Raw genomic sequence first — 24,511 nt, 5'->3', positions numbered from 1 at the left:
AGCGGTTTACTGTAAGATAATTTGACAGATTTCGCCGCTCTAGCTCGGTGGCCGGCTTTTGGCGCGCAATTATATATTCAAAACTAAGCGGAAAACTTTTGAGAGTTTTTTATACACTGTTGTGCGGCAATATTTCACTAATTAACGGTGAAAAAAGTGATTTATGCTAAAAGCTGTTGTAGCTTATAGCGAGTTTCTAGGACATGTTAGTTTTGAAGTTGCTTCTCATTAGCTGAAAACCTTGTCAAGTCTTGCAGATGGTAATTTTTGTGTCTCTGAAGAAAGCATTTTTCCTTTGTTTTTGTGCTCCCGAGAGGATTTGAGCGAGCATAATAGCACAAGTAAAAAGACTGTACTTCTGGGAATTTCATTGGACCGTTCCCTATTGCCCATTCACAAACGTGACTTCGGAACTCTTATGCTGAGGACGCAATTAGCACATCAAAGGATGTTTACTTTGGTTGTAGCTCAGGCATCTTTAAACTCCTTAGAAAAAAAAGCCTCTTTGCTCAATCTTCCAAATACTGAGCTAAATATGTTGCTGCATTTGCAAAGTCATTGTTAGATTGTCTTTGTGTCGCTATTTTGTCTGGCATTTTGCCTGTAATACAATTTTCATACACCCCCCCGTTTCGGGCCCGATCGGACCAATGGCGCATGATCGGCTCACGTGACTCAAGCCGAAAGGAGCGTCGTTATTGGTCGGAAGCGTTCGTCATCTTACAATGGCTCTTGAACCGCCCGAGTAGAAAGCTATTTGTGTCTGATTTGCGTTCGTTCTTGAAAACCGATTCATGGTTGTATGTGGTTTAATTCGCCTCTCGGAGCATCCAACCGCTGTTTCTAATGGTGAAGCTACCGAACCGATAGCGTAGGATGAAATTCAAAGCATTAATTTGCTTGGTTTGCCTACTCTACAGAATATGTTTAGGTAAGTGCGTTCGAAAGGGTATCTATGCGAGCTTGTTCTTTGCTGCTTGATGATATTGCTGCGCTTTGAGTACAAGATTTCTCTCTCAGTAATGAATACTTGATTTTCATGTGAGGCCAAATGTTCCTTGGAACAAAGAAAGGCACTTGCATTCATAACTGGTGGAACTAGATCCTTTTTGAGAAATCTTTAGTACTTAAAAACTTGTAATTTACACCGCAGTTGTCGTCCATTTTGTTCTATTATTGATCCGTCATTGAACTACGTGTAGAGATTGTAAATGGCGTGCTTACAGCTGCTTTAGATCGCGATCTCTCGCCTTGTTTGTGCCAAAACTTTAGCTTGGATGTCTCAAAACTCTTTGGCCTGCATGTAAAAATTCTAGCGCCAGTAAAAGCGAACGAGAGCATTCCGAATAACCTAATAACAACAACAACATTGCGCTCATAAACTTATTTGCACGTGGTATCTTAATGCATTTTCGCTTGTTGTATGTTTCGGATACTTGCTTAGGAATGCAGAATAACGTTAAACGAGGGCGAAAGGCTTGTTTGAGGTTTATTTGAGTATAATTCCTAATTGCGTGATGGCATTAAAGTTGAAGATTTATGTTACAAGAATACCCGTTTCCTTGCCACGCGAAGTTCGATCGATCGTTCTTAGTTTGGTATGCAGCATTTTAGACTAAACGTTTGCATTCGCTTGTTCTCCCATTCACGGTATTATTCGAACTAAGGAAATAGAATTTTCATTCTTACTTCGTGGAAGAAATCAGGGTCAAAGAAAGCCAGTTAATTTGAGTGATTTCTTGAGCGAAGGTCGTTAGTTCCTACGTGCGTCGTGTCCGAAAAGTTGTAGGCTTATATTATCATGTTTATTTACAGAACATTTAGCAAATCCTCGGAGAACATTGGCGATGAATTAGTACAGGGCAATGGTGCTCGTTTATAGAAACATTTCTGGCACGTATTCATCCAGATTTCTAGCTGCTTAATAAGTTTTAGCCGTTAGGTTGGACAAGAAAATTATTCATTCACGCTTCCCTTCGATAAACGCGGTGAATAACTCGATTATCTTCGATTCATCTTTGTGAAATCAGTTATAATGCATTTGACATTCTCGATTCCATTCTTCCTTTATACCATCGTCTTTGCTAATTCAGTGTCTTTTTTCTCCACAGTTCATTCTCTGAGGCTTTTATACGCCAACCGAAAAGACATTAGAATAGTTCGTACGAACAACAAGAACCAGAATGAAACTATAGTAGTGGATGGCCTAGAAGATGCCATCGCTGTAAATTTCTGCTTTGCGGAAGGATTTGTGTTTTGGACCGATGTTAGCTTGGAGAAAATCAAGCGAATTCGTGTCACAGGAGATACAAGAAAAGTCGAGGATGTGATCTCGGTGGGTTTGAAGAAACCCGAGGGATTGGCTGTAGACTGGATAGCGAAAAAGTTGTATTGGACTGACTGTCGAGATTCTGACTGGGAAACGAATAGAATTGAAGTTGCAAATTTTGATGGATCTAATCGCAAAGTTCTTTTCTGGAAAGACTTGGGACTTCCAAGGGCTATTGTTGTGGATCCACTCAAAGGGTAAGTTGAAAATATATTTTTTGCTGGTTTGAAGACATTGAGCTTGCTTGGTGGTATTTTTGCACTGCTCTGACTAAAAATATTCAGCAATTTCCGGAGCAGATTGCAATGCGCTCGGTTTGCCTTTGGCAGAGCTTGTAATTTGGGTAGCATTAAATAGTTTTGTGCTTTTAAGAGATTTGAACTCGTAAAGTTTAAAGAGGATGGAGTAATGAACTATGCTCAATTAAAAATACATTAAGCTTTGAGCTTCAGTGAGCAAACAGCGATCTTTCAGCATATTTTCGCTGACCTATTTTTAGGGTTGTTCGTTGATCATAAATCTTGTCTTGGTTGTTTCATACTGAAGATCTGTTAAGCCATAAATATGCCACAAGGAATGTATTGCAGGCATTGAGTATTAGAATTCAATACCATTTTTTTGAAGCCAGCTTACAAATCTTTACTGGAATTTAAGCTTGCTTTGTTTTAATAACCCCCCGTTGCTTTGTACTGACTAGCTATAGGAGAGTGTCATTTTATGACAGAGAAGTTGAAGTTGAGAGTTTGTTTGAGAAAGAATCATTTCGTAGTGTTTTTTTTTTAAACCAAAAAATCTCAGTTATTTGTCAGAAGTAGTGAGAGAGAGAATGAAAATTCTGTATGCCAGAATCACTTGTACTGGCTAATTAGCAATTCAGTGTTGATTGTGCTCTAAAGGAAGCCCTTTCCATCTCTGTCTTGCTAATGAGTGGCTGTTTGGCTGTGAAAAAATCCTTAGCACAAGTAAATGGCTTGGGTTTTTGTTGAAAATCCCTGTACGTGCAATATCCATTCTTGAGTAATCTATGGTCCCATATAAAAAGGGCTTTGAAGAAGGCTTTGTTAATGGTTAAAGACAATAGGCCAGCCCAACGTTTCATTTGACCTTTTCTTAAATCAAGGTCCAATGAATGTTTTCCTAATTATCCATTGTTTCAGAGGATTTATTTACACTGTGTAATAACAGAGTGTAAATTTGGTCGTGTAAATTAGTAGGAAGGAGAGAAAAATATGTAATGTTGTCTTGATGATGAGCAATAATCACCTTTAGAGCTTGTTTTTAGTTTCATTTCAAATCTATGAAACACCTTAATTCTGACATGATTTTCCTTTTCTTTGAGGGCCCTGAAGATAAAATCTTAAATTGTGATTTGTTTAAGAAGCGAAATTTAAGCCATTCTTTATTATACATTTTATCATTATTATTAAGACACTAGTTGGTCTTATTTGTGTTTTCTCAACAAATTGTTTGGCAGTGGAGAAGATAGTTATTTGTCTATTTTTCACTTAAATTATGCATTTTTGCGATGTTTATACTTTTTTCTATAGTCGTGTGTTCTTTGCTATTCAAGTATCTTAAAGGGTCAAATACATTTTACAGAATTATTTTAAATGCCCAACCATTGAATCTGACCAGGCATACCTTTGCTAAAAGCTCTTTCAAATTTTGACAGCCAGTAAATGGGAGAGCTATGCTTGTTTGGGGAAAGCTAAAGGGCTTGATAAGTTTATTATCCTATTAAGAGATTTCGGCCACCTTGTGTTTGGCAAGTTTGTTATTTTTGGGTGATGTTACCATTTTGCTTGCTTAATCCATTAAAGGAAAATTGACGAGTTGTGTAGATCTTCTCCACTGGAGGAAGGAAAGAGGAAATATTAGACTCTGCCTCTTTGACCTGTCAGATTAAAATTGATGTGTCTTTATTCTTTCAAGTCTGGAATTTGTGTATTGCAAATTGGGGGTCATTTTTGAATTCTCAATCATACAATAAAGTGTAAATTTGTCTGATAACAGTCATAAGTTATGAAAAGACCCTTAGCTAATTTGACATCATGTTTCATTACTTTAGTACCTAATACTTAACGGTATGAATGACTATTTAGTTCCTCTAGTCAGAGTGTTGTGTGTTACTTGTAGACTAGTCCTAATAAAAACTGTTTTTGGTTTCTAAAGTTTCAGTTACACTGGTGGCTTTTCAGAGTCGTACAGCTCAAATAAATTGTCTTAACAAGCTAAAAATATTAATCTAAGTTTTCACACATGTTGTTTTTACATGCAAGCTCTGAGAATTGTTGCCAAGACAATATTACTAGATTATTCCTGTTTGATAATCTTCTATGTTTCCATTACCTTTCTGCTGACATTATATTGTTGTTGTGGGGAGAAATAATTTGTTTGTCGCTCTTAATGTTAAAAGAAACAATGTGAAAAAACAACCAAGTTTATTATTTAGTTTGTAAATATTATTTTGTTTCATAGCAAGTTCTACATTGTCCGTTGTCCTTTGCTTAAATTTGGAAAAATCAGAAGCTTCGAGAAACTTGGGTGGGCAGTTCCAATAAAGGCTTAAACGCAGCTATGTCACAGTATTTTAGGTCATTATTCTGATCACTTTCAAGTCTCCATATGGCGATACATGCAAGCCCTAATCCTCCTTTATAAATCTTTATTTATTATGGGGCCAAGCTACATCAAGGAATTGTTCTCATTGCGTTCTAGCAATTAAGATCTAAGAGGCTATTGTAAGCTTAATCAGCCTGCTTTTAAATCAAAGTTCTTACATAAATCTTATCGCTACATAACTTCACATTTATGGAACAACCTACCTGACAATATAAGAGGAGCGTCCTCTCTTTAGTTAGAATTTTTAAAAATTTACTGAACAATGTTAACCTGACCACCGAGGCCAACTGCTGCTGTAATCATTGTATCGATTAGTTTACATTTTAAAATTTTATTGTCTACGTAGTTTTCAAATTTTTATAGTCTAGTTTTTAAATTTTAAATTTTATAGTCTAATTTTTGTATTTTTATTGAATAGATAATCATATTTAAATTTTTTACATTGTAATTTTTAGAATACATGTTCACTTTTTAACAAGCCCCAGGCTCATTGGGGACATGTGTTTAAATAAAGTACTACTACTACTACTTATACTATGGAAACCTCAAAATTATAATTTTGTAATAAAAACCTAAAGAAAACAAGGATGTTTCCACAGACAAAGATTATGATGGATTACGAACGACAAGCTTGAAAAAATTTGGCCAATTTTTTCAAGATGGGTTGTCCGTGACATAGTTCCTTTAATCCCTGGCTGTCATAAATTTTTACCTTCTCTAAACCAAGTGTAGTTGGCAGTTAAAAAATAGTAAATACCAACTGGAATTTAGATTATTATAAAAGCAGCTATGTTATGATCATCTCATCTCTTCATGCCAGTAGGTGCATAAGGTCGTCACGTTCTCAATCCAACATGCTCTTTTCAGCCCACCACTTTGGCTATACTCCACCTCTTCCACCCACCTTACTTCTCCCAGACCTCTCAAGTCTCACGATTTTGCCGTGAGACTCACGATTTTTTATTCAATCTCACGGTCTCACGACAAGACAGAAATATCTCACGATAAACAGAGTCACAAGCTGTAAGGATACAATTTCTTGTATAATGTCATTTTTGGCTTACTACGGCGATTGTCTTGCGCCAATTCTGTGTAAATCCGTAGCCAGCAAAGGTATTTCATTAGTTTGTTCGCTAGACACGCAATCGATAACCATATATAAAAGACACAAGCCGTGAAAATAACGTTAATTTTTGTGTTGCTAAAACAGGAAAAAACTATTTCTCTTATTTAGCACCTGGTTTTAGTTATTTTTGTCTGTCAGTTAATTAATCTCCGGGTTTTTACTCCAATCTCCCGGTTTTTTGACAAAGATCTCCAGATTTCCGGTTCTTTGAGGTCGAGAGGTCTGTTCTCCTTAAATCTCAACAGTCCTTCTTCAAGTGATCTTCCATCTCACTCTCACCCTTCGACCTTCTGGTGTCTATCCCAGCGTTGTTTTGTTGTGATATACAGTGTAATCCTTATTTCTCAAACCTCTCGCTAACTCAAACCAATAGTCGTTTCCCTTCGCTTTGCTTCACTCAGTCAAACTCATTTTCACCCTATTTCTTGAACTCCTAATTTCCCTTGAAGGTTTGAGAAATAGAGTTCAATGCACTTTATGAACTATTTATAATTTTATGTGATTTTTTGGTGATTTACACAATTACCTTCAAACTAAACTTGTAACATTAAAAACAAACTTCGCCATTTAGGAGAAAAAGAACAAATTAGGTCAACTTGCAATTTTTAAAGATACCCTATTCATGGCATCTTCAAAAGCTTGCAGTGCCCAGATTTTGTCTGAATTTTGGTTACCCAAAAAGATAGTTGACTAGAAAAATGGTCATTAAATCCTCATAAGAAGAGAGAGATTTTTTTTTCTTGTTTAACCTTAGGCTAGCATTTTTAGATGACCCATGGCTAGATCAGTCTTTATCCTACAGTTGCTATCAGAAGCGATCATGACTTTTCTGCTTAAATGTTGTCTTCGTTTGAATCCCGTTCCTCATGTAACTCACTACTGTCATTGTGATATATGTTGCAGTTAATTTTTGATATCAGTTAATTTTTTATTTTAACTAGTTAGTTTTTTCAAACTAGTTGATTTTTTTTTGACTAGTTAAATAATGGGGTTAGGGTAAGGGTATCATATATTTAAAAAAAATAGTGGTTCACCCAACGTTTCCTACGTGGCAAAGTGGATAAGGGGTTGGACAGCAAATCCAGAGGTTGAGAGTTCAAATCCAGTGCAGGTTGGTAAAAAAAAAAAATAAATAAATGATAGTACTTAGGGGAGGGGGATAAGAGCAGATAGTAGGGAAGGGTTAGTAAGGATGGGGGGGGGGGTATGAGATATCAAGGGAGGGGGGTGTTCTACTTTTTCTACTTATTAACCTAGAATAAAAAAAAACTAGTTAGAAAAAAAAACTAACTAGTTAAAATTAAAAATTAACTGAGATCAAAAATTAGCTGCAACATATACATTTTGCCCTGTTCTGTATTTACATGTACTGTCAAAAATAGTATTGTTAAGTCGACTTTGTAATACTTTGCTGTTTGGTAATAGTTGGAACATTAAGTCACAAATTATGATTATATTTATAATAATTTGTTTGTTTGTTAAATGTTTCAAAGTGCAGTCATTTCTAACTTTATGTATCTATCATTTCAGGTTCATGTTTTGGACGGACTGGGGTGAACAACCCAAAATAGAGCGAGCCGAAATGGATGGCTCCAACCGTGGAGTAATAATCAGACAAGATATTCATTGGCCCAATGGGCTAACAATAGACTACAGTACAGAGAAAATATACTGGACTGATGCAAAATTGTTTTATATAGCTAAAGCTAATTATGACGGTTCAAACCGTCAGAGAATATTCAGAACTCCTATGCCCAGTCAATGTGTATTGGGTCATCCGTTTGCTTTGACATTATATGAGAACAAAATTTATTGGACTGATTGGAAAACCAGAGGCATTCACTCTACGAACAAGAATACTGGTACACGGTGTCAAATGGTTTGGTCAAATGCTTATTCACCCATGGATATTCACGCATTTGAACCGAAAAGACAGTTGCCGAGACCAGGTAAGTTGAAGTGACCTTTGATTATTGCATACATACACTAGGGGGGTAAGGGGGGGGGGGAAGAGGGAGGGGAAAAAAGAGGGGGAGAAAAAAAAAGAGGAAAAAAATTATTTTTTATTTTTTATTTAAAATTAATAAAAAAAAAAAAAAAAAAAAAAAAAAAAAAAAAAAAAAAACCCCCCTGGGCTTTTCTCCTTTTTCAATAAAAAAAAAAAATATATTTTTTTTTTTTTTTTTTTAAAAAAAAATATATTTTTTTTTTGTTTTTTTTTTTTTTTTTTTCCCCCCCCCTTATATTTTTTTCTCAACACAAAAAAACGCCGGGCGGAAAAAAAAATTCATAATGCCCGGTCATTAAAAAAAAAAAAAGCCCGCTCAGTAGCCAAACAGAGCGCGCGTACTATTGTAGCCGTATAATAATGTAAAGTAATCATCTCCAGATCATTGATTGGAAATACTGTGTGTTCTTGGTAAATTATATTTAAAGGGGCTATGTCACGCAATTTTGGCACTGACCAACTGTTCATAGAATTAACTGAAATATCACAATAGAACTCAAAAGAAACACAGAAAGGGGCATGGATGGGCAAAATTCAAGAAGATTAAAAACGGATTGTGTTCGGGTAAACTTGAAAAACGTCAGCCTGACTTTTTTCAAGTGTATCTCAATTTGTTTGAAAGTGTCATATACAATGCTCAAAAATCATTCTTGTTTGTTATTTGGCCGTAATTTTGCCAATAAAAGACTTTTGCTCTGCTAATTTGACGTTTAGAGCTCTTAAGTTACGAATCAAAATAAATACCGGTAGTAAGAATTACCTAAAATACGGTGACCTAGCCCCTTTAAAGACAGCTGGGCCTATAACATTTTTACCATGAAATTTTAAAAAAAATTCTTGAGCATTTAAGATGCACACATTGAAATGCAAGAATGTAGATAAGATTGGAAACTGGTGAAAAATGTCTTCGCAGTAGGCAGGTAAGTACTAGTTAAGGAAAGGCCTTTGAAAACTACCCAATTTTCCCATTCACCAGGCTCCTTCTTCAGCAGTAAAATTCATGCAACAGATGTATACCTGTCAACTCTCACACCTTAGGCGTGAGTCTCACTCCTGTGAGTTGAAAACTTCGATCTCATGCCAACTCACGCTTACAAACCAATTTCTCACGCCTAGTCGAAAAATGTGAGTTATTACAACCATAAATGGCACACTTTCCAAAAATATGTGAACTCAAACCAATGTGAGAAACGAAAACTCCATGTAAACTGAGTTTATGACGATACTTTCCACGAAATCTCAGAGTTTTGATAAGAAAAGCTTTGAGAATGTTGTCATGTTTAGCAAAACAAGTCTTGGGACTGTGTTCGGGACATGTTCGGAACGTCTTCGGAATACTTCGGACATCTTCGGGAATCTTCGGAAATGGTTGTGTCATCTCCGAAATCCTAGCAATCTTAGGATAAAAACCTCACGCCTTTAACCCAGAAAAAGTTGGCAGGTATACAGATCGGTATTTTACCTGGCTCCTGGCTTTAATCTACATCTCTGAAGTGTGCAAGTTCAGGGTTCTTTATGTTTGGAGATTTTGTTACTTACTTTGCTGAAATTTCTTATGTTAACAGGTGAAAACCCCTGTAATTCCACCACTAATGGTGGATGCAGTCATCTGTGTTTGTTAAATACTCGTAGTCACTCATGTGCGTGCCCAACTGGTGTGAAGCTTTTGTCCGATGGGAAAACATGCGAGCAAGGTACACATAAACGTAGTTTAAAAAACTCATGAATAATCCATAAAGAAAATACAAAAGAAATAAATGTTCTTAAAAATGAGTGTCTTTATATCTGATAAAGACACGGCTTAACTTTACGTCCAATTTTCTAGGCTAAAATAACCCCAAATCTAAATATTAGTTCAAGAATGAGTTGATCTACATCAGAAGATTTTTAAGCCGTTCAATAAATTCGCAGTTCGTGTTTTATCAAGTCTAAAACACTCGGCTGTGCCTCGTGTTTTAAACTTGATAAAACACTGCTGCTCATTTATTAAACATTACTTGACAAAAAAGGGTTTTCTTTTTCTTCAAGTGTGCTGCTTGTAGTTCCATAGTTATCCACTGACTGAATACGTGTGTGTTTCTTTCACAGGTCCTGTACATTTCTTATTGCTGGCAAGGAAAGAGGACCTGCGGCGCATATCACTCGACACACCCGATCTTACTGATGTAGTTGTGCCAGTTTCTGGCATTAGACATGCAGTTGCCATCGATTTTGATCCAGCTGATAAATTTGTTTATTGGAGTGATGATGAGAAACTTGAAATAAAGAGATGCCGAATGAATGGGCAAGGTAAGGTTATTGTGCATGTACGTTGTTTGACAGTTTGTCATATTGTCTTGATGATTGCTGTGAGTGATTGCTTTGGAATTCTAGCAGTTGCAAGTAACCATGGCAACCCTTGAGTGGCAACCACCAGGCACCACCACACTAACAATTTTGTGGAAAGCTTACATGCTCACCTTAAAAGAGTGATCCATTGGCCATGTTCTAAACGAGCAGGGGACTGGGTACGAACATATTTTTTCTTGGTACGAATATTCAATATCGATTGAATTGAAAATGGGGTATGTCATCTGAAAGAGCATCCAAAACTTAGTAAATTTACCGAATTTGATGGTTATTGGTTTAAACGCAAAGGCATGGTACACTTTTAAAATAAGAGAGCTTAGTATGGATTGGAGGACTCCTGTCCCTCCAATCCATACTAAGTATACCATGCCTTTGGGTTTAAACCAATAACCGTCAAATTTAGTGAGTTTACTAATTTTTGGATGCTCTTTCAGATGACGTGCCCCATTTTTCAATTCAATCGATATTGAATGTTTGTACCGAAGGGAAAATATGTTCGTGCCCAGTCTCCTGCTTGTTTAGAACATGGCTAATTGAGGAGATGGAGAAAAGCTCCACAGTTCACAATTTCTTGCAGTATATGCTCTGATATTTCTCAAACTCATTAATAATTGAACAAGTTAAAACAATGAAAGTCATAACCATGACGGTGGTTTGGATACAACCCTCCAAGTTAAGACCATTTTAGTCGCCATGGCGACCAAAATTTTGGAGCTGGCGACTAAATTGGAACCGAAGTCGCCAGACTGGCGACCAAAATTGAGAAGAAGGATTGAATCGTGAGCTTAATTTAGCAACTAAAATTTTTCAGTGGCGACCAAACTTGAGCAGTCAGTGGCCAAATGGCCACTAAGGAAAAAAATAAACTTGGAGGGTTGGGATACCCGATCTTAATTAGCATAGATTTTTATGATTTCATTTGTTAGTTTCCTTGGTTTTTGTTTCGACTGAGAAGATATATTAAACACTCGAGACAGTGTCTCATTGGCTATCAAAAAACCTCGAATGTTTTCAAAAATACTCCGCTGCGCTTCATATTTTCAACTCTCGTCTTGGTGTTTGGATATCCCGATGAAACACTGCCTCTCTTGTTTGATATACTACTAGAATAACGGGCAAAAGTATTTACAGCCACAGCTATTATATTCTTAATGTCCTGTTGTTTTCTTGTTCAGATGTTGAGATCATAGTTTCAAGTGAAGTTAAACATCCTGATGGTATCGCAGTTGACTGGGTGGCGCGGAATTTGTACTGGACAGACACAGGCACTGATAGAATCGAAGTCAGCAGGCTGAATGGCTCGTCAAGAAAAGTTCTTATTAGTGAAAATCTCGATGAACCTAGAGCGATAACTTTGGATCCAGCTAATGGGTAAATACAGACTTTTCTTTGCTTTTTTTTTCAAGTTTGACTGGCAAATATATAGATATGGTTAATTGATAGTGAATGTGCTGCCTAGTAACTGCAACAAATATTAATGAAGGGAAAGACAAGAAACCTGGAACATTGATTACTAAACAATATAATTTCCTTTTAAAAAGTGTCATTCTTACAAACATTGGAAAAAACTAACAGATGAGAGTTGCCACTTATCTAGATCCATGTCCATCTCAAAAATCTGTTTATGTTGCATCATTTTGAAGAAAGGTTTAACCCCGCAAATCAAACTTCTTCTGAATTTTATACATTATTAAATGTGAAATATAACCAACAGTGACAGCAAGGATTGTCCTATGTCCATACTAGTATCAAGCAGATTATGGACAGTTGAAAGCTTTGAAAATCTAGTGTGATGTAATTTTTGAGAACAGGAAGGTTTCACGCCATAACCCTTGCTGTTCTTGTTTGCCATATGGTGTCCTTGGCTTTGATGATTTAAAACTTCTCTCACACTAAAATTTGGCAAATGTATCTTTTGCAGGCATATGTACTGGACTGACTGGGGAAAACATCCAAAGATTGAACGAGCAGGACTTGATGGAAGTGAACGCATTGCCTTGGTCAACACATCTGTTGCATGGCCGAATGGTATCACTATTGATTATCTTTCTCAAAAAATCTACTGGGCTGATGCCAAGCTGGACAAGATCGAGGTCATGAATTTGGATGGGAGTAATCGCAGAGTAGTTCTGGATGACAAACTGCCACACATCTTTGGTTTTACTGTTCTTGGTGATCGGCTATATTGGACAGACTGGCAGAGAAGGGCTATAGAAAGTGTGAACAAGAAAACCCGTGATGACAGGCAAACTATCATCGACAGTCTGCCTGATTTGATGGGATTAAAAGCTGTCAACCTCAACCTTACTTATGGTAAGAAAAAGATGATCAGTGTATTTAGAGAGCAGCTTCTTTGTATCTCTCCACCAAGGTGTATAAATGGGTACCAGCGACATAATGCTGGGGGGGGGGGGTACCCTGCGATGGACAAGCATCCCATTCAGGGGAGAGTAAAAATATTTCTAGCTGCTTAATGCTACCGAAACCGGGATAAGCTTAGGCAGTATGGGCCACATGGCTCGAGGCATCCCTTGTTTGTATCTACATCTCTTTTGAGTGTGGTTTACATATTACAGGCCAACATGTACGTAGCTAATTTGTGCATTTCTGCTCTAGGTTCTAATCCCTGCCAGCGTAACAATGGAGGTTGTAGTCATCTGTGTTTATACAGGCCTTCGGGAGTTAACTGTGAATGTCCAACAGGGATGGAGCTGCTTGCTGACAAGAAAAATTGTATCTGTAAGTACTTGTAAATTAATTTACAACGTCATCGCAAAGAGGAAGTACATTCTTATGGCTTTCAATACAATGTGAAGTCAGTGGCTGCCTTTGCATGTCACCTATCAGAAAACGTTAAAATAGGCTGATATATTTTCACTTTATAGGAAGCTGCATTAAATTTTTTTTTTTAGCTAGCAATTCACAACAGAATATGTGCCTGGTGATATTGAAAGCACTGCATTTACACTTGTGATCAAGAAAGTAACATTAATAGTCTGATTTGCCGTTTTTATTGCAGTACCAGAAGCATTCCTGTTGTTCTCCAATCCTGAGGACATCACAAGAATATCTCTTGACACCAATAATGACATGAAAATTCCCTTGGTTGGTGTGAAAGAAGCAAACGCTCTTGACTTCAGTGTTCACGACATGCAGATTTATTGGACAGATGTGACCCTCAAGTCAATAAGCAGAGCGTTCCTGAACGGCAGCAGCATAGAGCACTTGATTATGGTGGACTTAGACTTTCCTGATGGCTTAGCAGTTGATTGGATAGCCAAGAATCTGTACTGGACGGATTCAAAGCTTCAGAGAATAGAAGTGGCACGGCTAGATGGTCAGCACAGGAAGATGTTGATTTGGAAAGACTTGTGGGAGCCGCGGGAACTGACTCTTGATCCAGTGTCAGGGTAAGTGCGCAGGGCACCAGCGGCAATATTAAAGGTTATTAATATTGGTTTTTAGTTTACACTCACTTTCAGAGTTACATGCATAGCTATCTTTCGTCATCCATCTTTTGTCATTGTCTTTCCATGTTCTGTTTTAAATGAGCCAATCAAAACTGATGCATACTGGGGTTGGTTTGTTTGTAACCAAACTCTCTCTATCGCAGACACCTTTCTAAACGGACAACTGAAGTTGGCTTCCACGGTGACTGTTTTTGAGAGAATGTGCAGTAGTGTTCTGTAAAATATCCATACCCACCCTGTGGAAGGTCATTGGAAATTCTGAGGGGGTAAGGGGTCTCAAAAGCCAAAATTTGTAAAGGAAAATAAAGGGCTTTACTGGAATTTTCCTGAGGTGTGGGAGATTGAAACCAAAAAACCTTCCATGGGAGGTGTATGGATATTTTCTGGAACAACACTATTAACTGTAGTCTTAAAAACCTTCATCGGCCCTAAAGTTTAACATTAATTTTTATAAACTTCGTGTACCAAGTGCAAACCAGCAAAATTTCTCTGAAATTTAACCTAGCTTGCCTGTGTCTTGACTTAATGTTGCTCTGATTTCTGCTATAGGCATATGTACTGGGCTAATGGTGGAGAAGACCCAAAAATAGAGAGAGCAGACTTGGATGGTTCAAACAGACGTACAGTTGTCATCAACGTCACACGTCCAACTGGCTTGACGATCGACTTCTCTCTGGGACTGATATTCTGGGTTGATGGTGAGAACAAGGTGATCGAGTGTGCATATTTAAATGGCACAAATCGGCGAACTGTCGCAACTGAACTTCCAAAGCCTTTTGCCTTGACACAGTACAAGGATTACATATATTGGGCAGACTGGAAACTTAGCTCAATCTACCGTGCTAACAAAACCAGTGGAATGGGCAGGACGCAAATTAAGGGCAACATAGACTTCATTATGGATATTCTGGTTTTTCACGGCAGTAGACAAGAAGGTTTGTACAACAATTTTCTGGCATTACAGTAATAGGCCCTTGCAGAACGTGGTCACATGACCTTGTCAATCATAAAAAATATGTGATAGTGCAAAATGGAAAGAGCATTATGAAATTAGTAAGGTCGCCAACTTTGAGACTGCTGACGCTTAAGCGAGAGATTTTATGGTGGTTTGAAAGTTTCAAAAATTTAAAGGATTTGTGTGCTGGATGGCAAGCCTTGCTATCCAGCAACTTTTTCCTACAAATCCTTCAAATTTTTTTAAACTTTCAAACCACCATAAAATATCACGCTTAAGCATCAGCAGTCTCAAAGTTGGCGACTTTACTAATTATATCATGCTTTTTCCATTTCTGGCATTCATTTTGCACTACCACATCTTTTTATGATTGACAAGATCATGTGACCGTGTTCTGCAAAGGGCCTATTGACATAAACTGTTCATTATTAACCAATGGTTGGTTTAACTCTCTCACTACTGAGCTTAAAGCAGAGATTCAACTATTTGGTTTGCAACTTTATCTCCATTTGCAGGTTGGAATCCCTGTGCTTTCAATAATGGAGAGTGTAGCCACCTCTGCCTTGCTAAACCTGGAAACAGAATAGAGTGTTCCTGCCCAACACACTTCACATTATCGGCTATTGACAATAAAACTTGCAAAGGTGAGTTTACGTACACTGTATTAATGTTTTTCATAAGTATTAACTTCTAGGTAATCTAAGGATTGTTTGAAACATGTTATTAAGCACTGGTTTCATTTATGTTCTAACTAGAATCATAGATTTGCCATGTCCTACAGCTCAACCAGCTGTCTTTCAATTTCCTGCATTTTCAGTTTAATACTTGAACACAAAATGCCTTTTTATTTGCTGTCTTGCACTTTTCACCCTCACGATGTGTTTTTTTCGTTGGCAGCTCCTCGCGTTTTTATGCTGTACAGCACAAAAAAGGACATTCGCCGAATTCTTTTCAACTCATCAGACAATCTTGATGTCGTTCTACCTGTCCGTGGTCTGTCAGATGTTCTTGCTATTGATTATGACATTAACAGTCACCTTGTCTTCTGGATTGACGGCTCTAGCAAGACCATCAGATGCACATTTCAAAATGGTACCAATGCTAAAGTAATTCAACTGGATGAGGGTGCTGAACCATACGATCTAGCCATTGACTCCTACGGGCAGCAACTATATTGGACAGACACTGTGTCCAATAGCATTAACGTTTACAGCTTGAAGACCAAGAAAAACCTGGGTGTAGTGTTTCGGGAAAAGGATGTGTATCCCCGGTCTATTGTGTTGAATACTGAGAAAGGGCAAATGTACTTCACTAACGAAAATCCTGTGAAAAAGTCCATCATGCAAGCAACAATGGGTGGTGCAGACAAGGTGAGGCTGTTCAGTGCAAAGTCTCCTGGCGACTTGGCAATAGACAAGAAAGGCAAGAGACTCTACTGGACTGATACAGATCTGCAGAAGATTGAGTATGGTGATCTGAAAGGTAAGTATTGACCAGTTCTCAGTTTAAAGGGGCTCACAGTGCTTTAGTTGCTATGGGAACCTAAGTGTAAGCTAAAAAAAAGTATGGCGTATGGCGGTAATAAAGGATGCCCTCCCTGTGATTCTGACAGTCATAACAGACATTGTGAATCGTTCACTTTTAACATCAGTTTTTCCCTCAGCTTGGAAGGAATCTGAAGTTGTACCAATTTTGAAAGATGGAGATCATGAGATTCCTAATAATAATCGACCTGTCTCACTCCTGCCAGCTCTGTCTAAGATCTGTGAGCGTGCAGCACTTAACCAGCTAACAGAGTACATGATACGTAGGAACTGTCTCACCGAACACCAGAACGGAAATAAGAAACAACACTCTACAGAAACACTGAATATCTTTATGACAGATTTGTTCTTCGAGGCGATGGATCGAAAGCAAGTTACAGCCTTAGTACTGCTTGATTTATCAAAGGCGTTCGACAGTATTGAACATGGACTCTTGCTGAAAAAACTTCGCTCACTGGGTGTTTCGAGAGATGCCGTGAGATGGTTTAGGAGTTATTTGACAGCTAGAAGTCAGTCAGTGAGAATAGGAAGTGAATTGTCAGATTCCCATATAGTAGCACATGGCGTTCCTCAGGGGTCGATATTGGGACCTGCATTGTTTAACATCTATATCAACGACCTACCAACTGTCCCTGGCGGGTGCTCACTGAAGAGCTATGTCGACGACTCGCTATGTATAGAGTATATCTGCTATTTGTTGTTAGTAGTGAAATTCTGAGTTGCTTTTTGCCCCCATTTTAAAATGACATCCAGCACAAAACCCTTGATTATGAAGATGAGTTTTACATTGATATTGGTATTTTATTAAATCAAACTATTTTCTATATGAAATATGGTAGACAATAGAAATTTGTTGCACCAATTTACTTTGAAAAACAGGCATTTCTCAGTAAAAGGGATTTCTCTCAGCATTTTATTGAGTAAGCCCAAGTAAACTATACACAATGACATTATCTCTGATAAGAAAGATGTTTGAGTTTCGAATGAAACTGGTGATTTCTCAGAATGACTTTTAATTACTTATGAACATGTATAACCTAAAGGCACACAATGAGACAATATACTGATCTTAGTCAAGCTACAAGTTGTACAATTTCTGTGAGGGCCTCCCATGGGGGGTCGGGGGTGGGGGTCCATGTGTCCTTGTTCCCTACAAAATTTTCCTTGTCTTTCCCTGTTCCCTAAAGGTACAATGTTTTTCTTCAATTTTGATGTTCCCATGTTCACAAAAAGTTTATGGTTGTAATGTTCCTTTGTTCCGTGAAACCCCTGGGGATGACTCTTCTGTGACCAAGAATCAAAGAGGAAAGAAAAGAATATTCATCATTCCCAGCAAGTTGGTTTAGCCTTAATGACTTTGCTTATTTTTACAGGAACAAATCGTGCCACTCTGGTGGATGTGAATGTGTTACATGCTGTTGGCTTAGTCGTATTTGAAGACTATGTGTATTGGATTGATGGCATGTCTCGTAATCTCATGAGAATCAAGAAGAGCGGTGAAGTCCTCGGACGTGTGGTGCAAGGAGCCATTGATGACTTGTCTGACATGATAGTGGTTGATACTAGGAAGACAACAGGTAGGGACATGTCTGGTGCTTGATTTACATACAAATTCTTGTCTTCATACATTCTTTATTGTGCAACTCAGGAGAATTGTGTCCATGTTGTAGGTCAAATTGGTTTTCAGGTTAAATTTGTGTTTCTAACCTAGATTAATCTGTTTCAACCTGAAGATAACACTCTAACAATGATGTAAAACAATTCGAATTCATGAAAAAGAAAGTTATCTCAATTAGAATTTAAAATTATTTGAAAAAAAATAAAGGGAGAATTCTAAAACGCGAATAACCAAGGATGAAATAGGGTTGGCATGCAATTAAAAATTGTAAAAGGTTCTTATAAATTCTCAATTAATTAATTCAAATGGTTTTAAGTGATTTTAAACAATTATTGGATGAGGTTTTTGTGTTATCCGGAATAAACAAGGTCAAGGTAAGTGTTATCAGCCTTCGGCTTCAGCTGATAACACTTACCAAGACCTTGATTATTCTGAATATCACATAAACCGAATGTAATAATAAAATGTTTTATTATACATTGTTTTTCTGGAAAAGGAAGTAATGACAAACGATTTCAACCTGTTTCAAAACGTGTGCTAATTCCAGCTGGTCGTCGTACTAATTCGTGGAATAGTTCCTTCCCAACTGTTGTTAGTCATTTTGTGTTTTCCGAGACTTAACTGTCCAGCAATTTTTGAACTTTGGTCAAACTATTTCGCGATTGAAGAAGTGAATCCACGAAGTATGACTTATCTTCGCCGCCAGATGCCTGACACATTGCTCTTGGAAATCATGCATTGCGCGCGCAACCTACAGATTAGTGAATAATCTGCTAGCAGATTATTCGCTAATCTGTAGGTTGCGCGGATTCCCAAAATTACAATGTAGCTGTAAGCTCTTAGCCAATGAGAAGACAGCTAGTGACTACAATGTATAATAAGAGTAACTGGCATGTGTTGATTTTTCAGTTGATCACCCCTGCTCCAGGAACCGCTGTACTCATATCTGTCTGGTTGGGCATCATGGTCGCGCGCAATGTTCCTGCCCTATGGATATGATCCTTGGTGAAGACAATTCCACTTGTGGAGGTAAGTTTGTTTATCTTTATTGTCCTAACATAGCCCAAGTGCGAGAAAGAGGAAAATAAGCGGGAGAATTCAACTCTGCAGTGAAAGCTTTTACAACAAGGAGCCCAAAAGTGTGACCACCGTTCGTGCAGATTTAATCCAATCGGAAGTCAACTGGAAGCTATGCCTGGCTTCTGATCTCACTTTTGGGTTCCTTGCTGTAAAAAGGGTCAACTTAGCCCTTAGGATTTTGTCACAGACTGAAGGATAAGGATTGGTGACAAATTTTCATGTTGTTTTTCTTTACAGCTCCCAAGACTTGCGGACCAGAAGAATTTGCTTGCTCCAATGGAGCTTGCTTGAGGAACACCTGGCTCTGTGATGACCGTGAGGACTGCATTGATGGCAGTGACGAAAAAAATTGCAGTAAGTTACCTTCCTATTTTCTTTGCAGCTATCTGATTACAGTGTAATTGTGTGATGCAGTCGTTGTGTAACCTGGCCCACAAATAACCACTGCACACCACTAGAGCTTTCAGTAGCTCAGTGGTTAGAGCATCCGACTAGTGTACAGAAGGTCGTGGGTTCAAATCCCATCTGTGAACTAAAAATGTTTTTTTGAGTTCTTCTCTCCACACCTATGAATAAAGAGTGTCTATGTTTTGGCTGTGCGAAAATTGGGGGGGGGGGGGGCAAAAATAAAGGCAGGGGGGAAAGGGAGAGGAAAGTTCCCTTTTCTCCCCTCTCCCTCCAATTTTTTTTTTGCTCTCCCCACAATTTTAGCGCGTCTTAAAATGCGGGAAAATTTAGAAGTTTAGTTATTGTGTGCTTTCCTTCAATATCTGTGCAGAAATATATCATATCGTATAGCAATTTTTCTAGGACAATTCTGTCCAAATTGGAAAGGCGCAATGGGGTTTACCCAAAGTGAAGCAGCAACCCGTGAAACAAGGCCAGACCACATCACCGGGAACTCCGTGTGCTAGGAAATCTTTCAGCCTTAACGATTTTTTTTTTTTTTTTTTTTCAATAGCACCCTGTAAAGAAGGAGAACATCGGTGTAGTGGAGGCAAGTGCATCAGTGTGAAGAAACTGTGTGACAATGTACAAGATTGTGATGACGCATCTGACGAGGATGAGGACAATTGCCGTAAGTGTTGCGCCTTAAGTTTACGCATTCGTCATTCGTAATCCGTGTTAATCTTCTACAATCCAAACCATCCTTGTCCCTTTTTGGGTTAATTATAACCTCTTTAGTGTTTTCTACCTTAGAAAACAATTATTTTTAGGTTTGCTTCGATAATTGTGATAATTTTAAGATAATTTATACGTCGTAAAGAAAGTGTATATAGCATGAATTTTTCCCCGACAGCGTCCACTCTCATTGGTTTTTTCGAGGTCACATGACATCTGACAATAAAACTGTTTCCCGCCAAAAGACTCGAAGCAAGCAACATTGCAAAATCTATGACGTCAGAGGGTAACAGTGCACTGCCACCCGCCTGTTACCCGTTGTCGTTTGTTTTTCATATTGCATCTTCTTATGTCTTCGTTATGCTATACAACAAATCAATAGAAGACTGTTCCCTCAGGAAACCAGTTAATCTCCACCTCGCGAAGCATTGGGGTTTCTGGGAAACAAAATTTACTCTTTCCCTTGGGGCCAGTCATTAAGTGTTTTTGGTGGCCTGGCTGGTTTAATTTTACGTACATTATCAACATCTATTAGTAGAAACTCAGCTGTGTTCTATTGGAAATCCGCCAATCTGATTGGTTCTTCCACTGTTTTCTATTCGCCGATAGAAAACAGTCGCGCGCGCGTAGTTCTTCAAGCGGTAAAATTTCTTGATTTTTGTCTTCAAAGTGCACAATATTGTAGGTTTTGGACTGCAATCCTATAGAGTTTCTACTAAAACAATTAGACTACTCGCCCTCGTTTTCTATGAGCGATGGTCAACGTGGCGCAGCGCCTCGTTGACTATTTGCTCAAAGAAAACTCGGGCTCGTAGTCTAATTGTTAAATAGAATCACGTTCGGTCAGGCGCTGCGCTTCTGTTGTAACTCATTGAACCACTTGTTTCGTTGACGAGACGCAACTTCTAAGCACTCACAAATTGAGTTCTAGTGACTGTGTCGAGAATCTTTAACGTAATTTTTTTCTTTTTCATTCTAGCATTGAAGTGTGAAAAGAACCAGTTTGGATGTGTTGATAATCATATCGTTATTAAGTGCATTGCACTGGACTGGGTGTGCGATGGATCGATGGACTGCGCTGACAATGCGGATGAAATCGACTGCCCTCCTCAAGGTATGATTGGAATATTATTCAGCATTGTGTTATTGTCACGCAATCGTTTTGGTTTTCGCTTGGAATGAACGTTAAAAAGCCGGGCTAAAATGGCATCAATCTTCTCGTCCAAAGATTAAAACTGAGGTCGAAACGGCTGCCAGTCCGCAGCAGGCTTGGGGTTACAGACAGAACTGCTCGCAGGCTACGACTAGCATTTCAAGCTGCGAGTGAGATTTCACATCTGGGGTCAGGTGTGAGAGCCCTGGTTCACGATGGTTATCGCTCACAGGCTCTCGCCCCTCCTGGAGTTTAACTGGGTACCAACATCGTGGCAAAAAAGCTGGGATAACGCGATTGAAAAGCATTCCATCCAGGCAGAGAAGCAATTTTCGCAGGCTGTTCATGTTACGAAAACCTACTACTCTGCCCGCGTATAGACTTGACGTTTCTTGTTCCAAAAACCGTAAAGAATATGAAAACTTACTAAATTGTGAACAACATAAGTTGGCCGGGATATCAAGGAATAGTTTTAGTTTGGGGATTTTACATTTAAGACAGATTTTGCAAAGAAAAGGATTAGTTATCAACTGACAGACGTTGCGCTGCATGGCTCATGCGTTGAATTGATTAGGGTTCCTCACGGGCAGCTTCGCTTAGTTTGAACACTGTCAATATCAATACCATAGAACTGATGTATGTTTCTCACTGTCCATTTTCAGGAAATTCAACAGTCCCTGGAGCCCCTGGTGCTTTCCATCCGTCAAATCTCAGCGGTAAAATGGTGGGCGTGATTGTAGCGTCAATCATTGTTTGCGTCATCTTCCTAACTATCGCTGTACTGATATGCCGCAGGCTCAAACATGTCCCTGACTGTGACGTTACTCACGACATTGGATTGGTCGTGACTCCAGTGATCCGTCCCAGGCCACACTCGTCCGCATCATCGTCGTCCTCAGCTTCTTCCCGCCATGACATGTTTGTGACTGCGCCATTGCGGAAAGGTCCCGGATCAGCCGGGTCGTCGAATAAGCGCTCAAAATCAAACGGCACAGCTCCGAGCTTAAGCAACCGTTCAAGTGCGTCACAAACTGCTTATGACCGGAACAATTTAACTGGAGCTTCATGCTCATCGACCGCGTCTACTGTGGTCACGGCGTACCTTCACGAGCCTTTGAACCCGCCACCATCACCTGTGACGGAACGATCCCAGTACACTTCGCGGTCACGGCCATATTGCGAGTCTCTCATTTCACCATCGTCTTGTACATCACACAGATATCACCGGCCCAGAATGCCTCCGCCTCCAACGCCGGCATCAACGGACGCTGAGTCTATAGCGAGTCGGCATCGTTGTCGTAGACACAATCGGTGTCGGCACCAACGGTACACGACGCCGTCCGAATCATACGCGTGCACGGAGGCGGCGTATGATTCAGATTTGTTCGCGCCGCCTCCCACGCCAAATACGAACTATCTTTCGGAGGCGACGCATTTTTCAGATCAGGAGGGTCCGCCCCCCTCTCCTACGATGACTGAAAGGAGCTTTCATCCGCATCCTTACCCTCCACCACCTTCTCCCGTGACTGATGCTCCGTCAGTGGTGTTGTAACGCATTAGTACAAAAGTGGATGGAAGTCCTGCGTGACTCTTGTCACGTTTGCGTCACGTTCGCGTCACGTTCGGAGGAATGAAGCACGTACAATATACTGATCGATTACAGGTCGTATCTCACTTACACCTCAAGAGTTAGAATGGTACGTGGCCGCGCGAGTGTCAATCGTGGTGAAAGAACAACGCGTAACGTGCGCGTGTTTCGCGCGTGTTATTCGCGAGAAAAAGTGAAGAAAGACCACGATGTTGTATATCCCCTCAAGCGACTAACAAAAAGTTGAAGTATCTTCAACCATATTATAATGGAAGCAAATTAACATTCCCCTACGCTACAGTAGGGCCGTTATCTCGAATCAGAAAGGGAATGATTCATGTTGTATCGAGTTGAGTCTGTTACATCGAAATAAACAGCAACTCGTTGTACACTATAGTTAGCCCTGGAGAATCCTCTGAAAGTCTTAATTTTCAAAGATCTTGAGTTTAAAGCCTGCAAATGTTTTCTGCTCCTTTGAGCTGTTCAGTCTTTTTGGTTGAATATTTTTTATACAAGTCCAGCTCACGAAACTGGCGTTCTGGTGGTGTTTGGTAGTGTTGAGTTTTTCCTTGACGAATTTTTATATTTCAAATTTGCTTTTTGTAGTTGCGTTGGTTTTTTTGTCACTGAATTATCAAATCAATGTGGAGCTGGTCTTTATTGTTTATGAATCGTTAGCAAAAATCATTGGTGGTTTCAGTGCACAGTGAAATTTCATTGGTGATCATTGTTAAATCATTGGTGATCATCAGTGAATCATAAGCAAATCATCGGTGAATCATCGGCGATCATCGGTGAATCATCGGCGATCATCAATTAATCATCGGCGATCATCGGTGAATCGTCGGAGATCATCGGTGAATCATAAGCAAATCATCGGCGATCATCGGTGAATCATCGGCGATCATCAATGAATCATCGGCGATCATCGGTGAATCGTCGGCGATCATCGTTCAATCATTGTGAGGTCAGTTGAGTTTCAATTATTTCCACTGTTGCGTTTATCAGCTCTTTCAAGTAGAAACATTAACACGGCTTTAAACTGTTTCAAAATTATTTATTGTAAATAATGTACATAATTTGTAAATGGTGCTTTACCTGTAACCAAGAGTATCTATTGTCAAGCAGTTTTGCTGATGACTTTTAAATTTTCCTAGATTAATATATTTTTAATAAAGATGTTTGTATAAATGACTGTGTTTTTTCCTTTTGTTATACAATATTCTTTTCTCTGGAAGAACACCCGGCCCACCCCTAGACACTGTATTGGGCGCCAAATTTCATGTCACATGACGAACCCGTTCCCATGGCCATTAGGTTGCGCCCATGCTTCGTTTGATCCTCTGCGTGAAAAGCTTCAATCAGTTTGTGAATAATAAAATTGTGAGCCAATTTTTTTTGGTTGGTTTTCTTTTTCAGGTCGAGTGATTCCTACTGTATCTCGATTAAACGCCGGTGTCTGAAAAAAAAACTGGGCTCAAATTAGACGTCTGATGTATGTCACACGGTCAGGCTATAAATGAACGCCTCTATATTTAATCGAGGTT

At 38.9% G+C, this 24,511-nt stretch overlaps 2 protein-coding genes across 3 annotated transcripts in view; one reads left to right on the top strand and one right to left on the bottom strand.

The window, feature by feature from the left end:
* The window catches only part of LOC144631719 (uncharacterized), a 61,014-nt gene extending 48,352 nt beyond the window's left edge, over positions 1 to 12,662 (bottom strand). The window contains exon 1 of the mRNA XM_078490240.1: positions 12,650 to 12,662. The gene's annotated coding sequence lies outside the window, so the exon portion shown is untranslated. The remainder of the gene's footprint in view (positions 1 to 12,649) is intronic.
* On the top strand, positions 753 to 24,159 carry LOC144631695 (low-density lipoprotein receptor-related protein 6-like). Of its 2 annotated transcripts, XM_078490195.1 has the most exons (18): positions 754 to 931; positions 2,112 to 2,526; positions 7,608 to 8,026; positions 9,651 to 9,779; positions 10,174 to 10,374; positions 11,610 to 11,805; positions 12,356 to 12,747; positions 13,051 to 13,173; positions 13,454 to 13,844; positions 14,454 to 14,839; positions 15,375 to 15,503; positions 15,757 to 16,341; positions 17,777 to 17,980; positions 18,931 to 19,050; positions 19,339 to 19,455; positions 20,063 to 20,179; positions 21,203 to 21,337; positions 22,039 to 24,159. In XM_078490195.1, the coding sequence occupies exons 1-18, from the start codon at positions 877 to 879 to the stop codon at positions 22,926 to 22,928; spliced, it is 5,004 nt and encodes a 1,667-aa protein (XP_078346321.1). In that variant the 5' UTR covers positions 754 to 876; the 3' UTR covers positions 22,929 to 24,159. The 2 variants fall into 2 exon arrangements, with proteins under 2 accessions (XP_078346323.1, XP_078346321.1); XM_078490197.1 differs by lacking the exon at positions 19,339 to 19,455 and having other exon boundaries at positions 753 to 931.
* The last annotated feature ends 352 nt before the right edge of the window (positions 24,160 to 24,511 follow it).

This window comes from Oculina patagonica, chromosome 12 (assembly GCF_052425735.1).
Source record: "Oculina patagonica isolate OP01 chromosome 12, crgOcupat, whole genome shotgun sequence".
Lineage (NCBI taxonomy): Eukaryota > Metazoa > Cnidaria > Anthozoa > Scleractinia > Oculinidae > Oculina > Oculina patagonica.
The sequence above is the reverse complement of the archived record's forward strand: the minus strand, read 5'-3'. Positions and strand labels throughout refer to the sequence as shown.

What these genes read in the sequence shown, in the direction of transcription:
- LOC144631695 (XM_078490195.1), top strand. Translation starts at nt 877, where the DNA reads ATGAAATTCAAAGCATTAATTTGCTTGGTTTGCCTACTCTACAGAATA. An exon ending in TCACGGCAGTAGACAAGAAG is followed by an intron (nt 14,840 to 15,374) that starts GTTTGTACAACA and finishes CTCCATTTGCAG; the next exon opens with GTTGGAATCCCTGTGCTTTC. An exon ending in TGATACTAGGAAGACAACAG is followed by an intron (nt 17,981 to 18,930) that starts GTAGGGACATGT and finishes TTGATTTTTCAG; the next exon opens with TTGATCACCCCTGCTCCAGG.